The sequence below is a fragment of the Urtica dioica genome, chromosome 9 (genome assembly GCF_054948205.1).
Source record: "Urtica dioica subsp. dioica isolate 48M chromosome 9, U.dioica_male_clone48M_v1_H2, whole genome shotgun sequence".
NCBI classification, from domain to species: Eukaryota; Viridiplantae; Streptophyta; class Magnoliopsida; order Rosales; family Urticaceae; genus Urtica; species Urtica dioica.
The window spans coordinates 6,256,862-6,263,926 of record NC_142764.1 but is presented as its reverse complement, the minus strand read 5'-3'; the positions used below and the strand labels follow the sequence as shown (position 1 = coordinate 6,263,926).

At 36.1% G+C, this 7,065-nt stretch overlaps 1 protein-coding gene across 2 annotated transcripts; it reads left to right on the top strand.

Moving 5' to 3' along the window:
• Positions 1 to 1,492: 1,492 nt before the first annotated feature.
• Positions 1,493 to 6,262, top strand: LOC149384704 (deneddylase). 2 transcript variants are annotated; one of them, XM_089627549.1, is made up of 8 exons: positions 1,493 to 1,887; positions 2,444 to 2,647; positions 2,788 to 3,270; positions 3,406 to 3,516; positions 3,612 to 3,797; positions 4,692 to 4,913; positions 5,783 to 5,903; positions 6,013 to 6,262. In XM_089627549.1, exons 1-8 carry the CDS (start codon positions 1,525 to 1,527, stop codon positions 6,129 to 6,131), a joined length of 1,809 nt encoding a protein of 602 aa, XP_089483675.1. In that variant the 5' UTR covers positions 1,493 to 1,524; the 3' UTR covers positions 6,132 to 6,262. The 2 variants fall into 2 exon arrangements, with proteins under 2 accessions (XP_089483675.1, XP_089483674.1); XM_089627548.1 differs by having other exon boundaries at positions 2,785 to 3,270.
• Positions 6,263 to 7,065: the final 803 nt, after the last annotated feature.

Below are 7,065 nucleotides of genomic sequence, written 5' to 3'. Positions count from 1 at the left end.
GTCTCAGTCTCGGTTAAAAAAAAAAAAAAAAAAAATTTGTAGACATTGTATCGTTTTTTTATGTCTAGTGAAAATCTCGTCAATATATCGTTTTAATAATTCTGAGTTCAAAATTTGAAAATATCGCTAAAATACCAAATACAAATAAATTAAGGAGAGGAAGGACTAAAAAAAAATGAGATATCTCAACTTCATTTTCTCTACACTTTCACTCTTTTACATAGGCTCAAAGCCGTACTAAATGTTATATCATGATGACTAAGAGCTTGTAAAAATCCATTCCCTTGTTCTTCCTCTATTAGAGAGATACATCCATTTTTTTCTTTTGTCTAATACTCTTGACTTAGGAAAGAAGGAGCTAATTACCACCCTGGAGAATCATCACCAAAGAAGACGGTCTTATTCCAAAGTCCCTCGGGAATCATGACCTTAATCGAGCGACTTGTTCCTTGATCACTATGATTCCTTGCCACCTACGATTCGACCTCAAAGACCATCCCCGAAGACCCTACTAAGATTTTTCACCGAAGAGGATGGTCCTATTCCGAAGTCTCTTGAGAATCACAACCCTAATCGAGCATTCATTTTCTTGATCACCGTGAATTCTTGTGAGGCCTAAGAATCGACCATTGCCATTGCGATCGACCATTCTGCAAGAATCTTAGCAAGATTCGTTGTGATTACCGTTAACGTTCGAATATCGAGATTTTCGGATACTTTTCGACCTCCGCACATTCATTTCTCAATGTTATCATATAAAATTCGAGATTTTTAGACTTTTAATGGGTGACTTCGATGAAGTTTTATCTTTTTTTTTATTTGAAAAAAAGGAGGAGGGAAAAGAGAGAGAAGACGTGACACACATTAATTTTTTACTTTATTTTTTTGTCATCTCTCTCTACGAATCTAGTACACATAGTCATACTCATACATACATATACACACACTGTCATACACATTGCTCTATCCTATTATACGGATTACTTTTTTTTCATTTGTTTATTATTTATTTATCTATTTATTTTTCTTAGTATGAAATTATCATCAACATTCATTATTAACAAAATAATAATAAATGATAATTATTTATTACAATGGTGAATACAATTAATTATTTTAAATTTTTATATATTAATAATTTTTTCTTAGCATTATTGTTAATATATATAAATTTATTTATTTATAAATATTTGTTCATTTGATACTTTTTCGATAAGTTTGTTATTTATCGTTAAATTACTTCGTTAATTATAAATTCATCGGTACAATTTATTCTAAAACTTATTGATTACTCCGATAAATCAAAGCATATCTCTATAACCCAGTAAAATTTCCGGTATGACATGGCTAACGGCTCTAATCTTTCCTTCTAACAAACGGATGGTTATTTATTCACTTTAGAAAAATAAAAGGACAAAACGTGAATTTCATTGTAATCCAAGAATAAAATTTGTTCTATTTCAAAAGACAATAAATAAAGTTCGAAACCACATTTCTCCCGTCTCTCACTCACTCGTGCCATCAATGGCTTCCCTCTTCTGTTCCCAAACCCCTCTCTTCCCCTTCCGAACTCATCGCTTAATTTCTCCCCCGCGAAACCTCCGATTCTCCATCGCCGCCGTCTCCCGCGGCGGCGCCGAGCAAGAGATTCTCCGCGCGGTGGCGGATTCGGAGGAGAACAGCCTCCCGTGCGTCAGGACCTTCGAGACTGACTCGGCTCGCCTCGCTCTTGTCGGCTGCGTCGATTTCCAGCAGGCTCTCACCGCCGCCGCCGCCGACGGTGGACGCGCCGCCGATGAACACCTCGAGTCCTCTTTGCCTGCCATGGTTGTCGAGACCGTTTTCCCGGGAGCTTCTGACGAGCACAGCACCGTTTCCACTCGCCTGGTAACCCCCGAATTCATTTATTGTCTCTTTCAGTGGTCAATACTTTTAGATTTTCCGTGACTTTTAGGGCGTGTTAGGTTAACACTGATATTGATATGAATGTGCATATAGCAGTGATGAATCGAAGAAAATGATTGGAGTAATTTGCTGCTACTAATGTATTTTTTAATCAGATTATCAACTATATAACTATCATATTACTCTAAATGATAATATTTAAAATAGTTATTCTTTATCTTTTAATAAAGAAGTAAATCTTAATCGTTATTTCACTTTTATTATTATTATTCAATTTATAAATTTATTTTTATATAAAATATATGATTTTACGTCCTCTACCAAACACCGTAATATCAACAAGAATCTTGTTTATAATTTATCATTACAAATAAACAGTAAGGTTATATTCTTAGATATTTCCATTGCATTAATATGATTCCTTTAATCTGATTTTGGTGGATTAACACATACGCAACAATAAAGCGCCATTGCAGTAATAACTCGGACCTTTGTTGGTCTTTAATTTTTTTCGATTTTCTGGTGAATCGTTACAAAGTTCTTGCCGGCGAAGAAAGTTAAGGAAAAGGCCTGGAGGCTAAGAAGCTCTCTCAACCAAGGCGTTCTCTCCGGCATGGCGTCTAAGAACATATTGTCAATGACTTTCCGACAAGTAGTACTTGAACAGCTCTGGAGCTTCGAACTGGTTGTTTTCAGGCCTGGAGCCGAAAGAGACATGGAAGACCTCGAGAACCCCAGAGAGGTTTGTCGAAACCTGGCTTGCCTTTTTCCCCTGAGATAACCTGATCAATTGTTTGAAGATGTGATGCCATAGCAATGTCTGTCACTGCAGGTGATACTGATTGGGTTCGGTTCTCTTCTTTATGCATTTCGTATCAGCAGGTCTCTGAATCTTCGTTCAGCGTTGGCTCGTCCGACAAAAGGGTTATCTCCGTGCTCGCGGAAGCGATTTGTGTCTCTGCTCTGAAGAGGACCGAAGAGAAATTTCTCGATAAGTATATCGGGAGAAATCTGGGGATCGTTCTCCGTTGGTTTCAGAAGCCAAGGACGTTTTCGTCAAAGGACTCTTCTGTTATCGTCACCGAATTATTTGAAGATGAGATGGTCGAGTACGCAAAGAGTCTTCTCGGCGATTTTAATTCGGCAAAGGCGACTTTCACGCCGTCGAAGTATTGTGGTTGGTCTCCATGGGCATCTTCTAAATTGGAAAAGATTGGCGGTCCTCTGTTTATAGCTTGGACAAACGCTTATGTTCCTGTTTATCGGATACAAATCGATTCCGACAAACTCAAAGACGTCACATTTGAAGGTTGGAGAGAGTGCTCGGATAACAAGTGGGAAGTCCTTTTGACGCACACCCAGATGGTACTTCTATTGTTTGTTTTTCAATATTTTAAGAATATATATTTATATATATATATATATATATATTTTTTTTTTTTTTAATTAAATACGGTTTTCTAGTTATAAAATGATGATATCATTATAGAATTTTTGCAGGCTGGGTTGACAGATGCATTAGACATGTACTATGAAGATCTCTACACATTGCCCGACAAAGAACTGCCGTGTGACATGGTCAAGGATTTCACTAATTTGCCTGATGAAAAGGTACTTATGAAAGCTCAACAAAGATCTATTGACACTGTATTTTTGTATATTATGTTGAATTTTTCCGAATGGATTGAAACTGTTTATGGTTTCAGAGGAGTTCCGTGTTGTTGAAAGCGCTGTCTGTGACCTTCACAACTGGAGTTTTTATCGTTGCGATTAGTGCCCTTGGTCAGCTTTCTTTTCCCCGTCTAAAGCTTGGAAGTTTTACCAGGGATCACAAGTCTCTTCCATCGTTGAAAGTGGAAAATGTACTACATAATACTCTCGACGAAGATGAGGTATGCGTGCTCATTTGTGGCCACGAGCTATTAATTAGAAGTTTAATAAGGAACTATTGACTCAGTTTGCAATTATTAGCCGTGATTAGTTTATGACAAGCTAGTAATATCAAATAAATGAATTTCCTCAACTTAGACACATGTAATTCTGATCCCGCCTTGATAAGAGAAACTCCTAAAACACATTGCTAAATTACATGTGTCTAAGGCTAAATTACACATGTAATTCTGAACCCGCCTTGGTAAGACCCGACATCCAATGCAATAGCAATGTGTCTTCTGAAGTTACTGTTACTTTTAGCTAATCCATAATTGAATAAACACCAATCTTTTTTTTTATAACCGTGGGGTCCGGGTTAGACCCGACTAATTTCCACAAGGCCCTGGGCATTATTGACCGGAAGACTACCCCAGTGGCTCCAATTGTTGGGTCCAGGGGGAATCAAACTGGGGACTAGCAAGGTCTCAAGAATTGCCCTTACCATTAGACCAACCCCTTGGGGTTGAATAAACATCAATATTAGCAGATTGTAGCTCTGTAAGATGTTTCTCACATAAAATGATTGACTAGGTTATTATCTTACCTATTTAATTTTTCTCTCTTGGTCAGACTGAGCCTCACTTTCTTCAGTATTTCCCGGGTTAATTTCCCGCTCTTTTATTTTTTTCATGTTTTTTTTTTTAATAAGCAAATTTAATGATATCGTCATTCACTATGTGCTCTTCTACTTTAATCAATCAAAGAAATAACATTTAGCTCTACTCTGCTTAAGGTTACTGAGATCCCTCATCTTTCAGTTGCAAATTACAGTTTATATATACATACATATCTACATATGCACATTTCTTCTATCTTGCTTTTGGGTGATATCTCACATCCAAAACTATGTACAGTTGGAATCGTTGTGTATCAAAGTAATAAAGACGATATTGGAAGGTTTGGATTGGGGTGGCGATATAATATGTGAACCGGGCGTGGGTGTCTGGACTGGCAAGTTACCAGACTACTTCAGGGTGGTGGTCGAAGGCGATCCTGTTCTCATTACAAATGCTTCGAGCCTGGAAAAAGTCAGCGCTGAGATTAAGTCATCGGCTCAAGATATTGCTAGCTATCAGGTAAAAGCCACACTTTTATACAACCGGATAAACCAAATTAGTAGATGTGGCAACTTTATTGAATATTGCCTGAGATTGGTGTGTGTGACTGTGCCTGATGATGATAGAAAATGATTTTTGCTTTTGGAGTTAGTTTCATTATCTTATTTATTCAGTTTATTTAGTTTTCTATACTCTTATTATGTTAAAATACTGGATAGCTTGTATGTTAAGATACTTGGTTAGGATTTAATTCCTGGTTATCAGGATCAGTTACTTTTTAGATGTATGCTCTATATTGCTTTTATTTTTGGCTTGTAATCACATCTTTATAGAGAATATAGCGAGTGAGAATTTCTCTCTGGTACTAGTTTAGGATTTGTATCTTAGGGGTATGTAAATCCTTAAAATCAATAAAACTCCGCTTCCTTGTAGATAACAAAAAAGAATATAGAAAATTATACAATAGAGAATATGGAAATATTAATTCAATAGCTAAGAGGTCATCCATTTTCATATATGTAATTTTTTTTTATAAGAATAAGCTAAAATTAAATAGAAAGTAAAGGGAAAAAGAAAGCTTCAACTGGACCAAAACAAAATACAAGCTAATGGGCACTCAGTCAACCTCGGAAGTGATCGGTTGAGTTAAAAGAGCTCGATTACAAAACTAGAGCCGAAAACCAAAGAGCTATGCTTCCTAAAATTCTCTCCCATAAATCCTCCAAAAATAACTCATGATCATCGAAATACAATTTTATTTTTGTTAGTTCCGAATCCGTTAACACGTAGCAGAAAAGCGATTATCAAACTAATAGTGCCTAGACTATCAATTTTGTATATAATCTTAGATTATTAAACCAATACTCTCTCTCTCTCTCTCTCTGTAGGTGGTATTGTCATCAGATGGGAAGGTAGTGGGGTTCCAACCGACGAGTCGCGTGGGCGTGAATCAGTGGGCAGCGAATCCCTTAGCAGCCGAGTTATACGGCGGTAGAAAGCTTTCTCCAAGTAAGTCTCTCCCTTGTTACTTTCCGCGCTTTTGAATCGCGAACTTCATATTCAGATGACTCATTTTCTGACATTTTTTATTTTATCCAATTTTTATTCGCCTATGCAGGTTTACTTGAGCCCGGACTCAAAATCCCGTGCCCAGATCGAGGGGTTGTTCACATAGAGCTGTTGATGTCCACAAAACCCGATGCTCGTTTTGCTCTGGCAAGGCATGTGGACCTGTGATGCGTAATAAACCAAAATCTGCGGAGGACATTCAGTTCCCTCTTTGGTTATATTTATTTATTTACTTGCGTGGAATCAGGGGATTAGAATTTTCATCTAAAGAATGACGATTTAGTTTTTAGAAGAGTTTCACTATAGCAGTCCTTAATTTATTTATTCAATTTCCTTTGGTGCAAGTTATAGAAATAGGGATTTAGAGGTAGAGCGTCCAACCCCACCACGAAATTGGTGCCAGTTTAACACCAAAAATACTGCAATTGTTCTCACCATTTTGAAATGGTGCTCCAGACCTCATCTTTATTTTGATTTTTCAAATTTTATTTATCATCAATACGTAAACCTGAAGTACAATCTATATACTAATACTAAAAAGCGGTGAGCAAAAGAGAATTTTAATTGACACGTGGCGTCTTATTTTATTTCATGTTATCTTTTAGAAAAAATCGTTCTAAGACTACGTTCAATAAAAATTAGCTTAATTATTCAAATATCAAAAAAATTAATCAAATTCATGTCTAAGTCTTCATGCATCTTGTTTGAATTTTGGTTATTTTCTTAGTTTTATAAGTAAAAAGTTTAAATAAGCTATATACCTATTTTTCCCCATATTTTATTTATGTTAATTACAGAAAATCCACTTTTGACTATTTGTTATTTTAACAAAATTAGTGATTTCATGCAAGTGTGAAGTAGTTTGTCATTGTTGCATCCACTATTAAAGCTGAATTCGTAGTATGTTTCGAGGCTACGATTTATGGTTTATGGCTGCAGAACTTTATTTCAGGACTTGGAATTGTCGACATTATCGTCAAGCCGCTGAAAATTTAAAGTGATAATTCCTAGCATTCTTATTTTTTAAGAAATGCAAGTATTCGAAATGTGTTAAGCTTATAGAATTGGAATACTTTATTGTTAAAGATAAAATTCATAAACA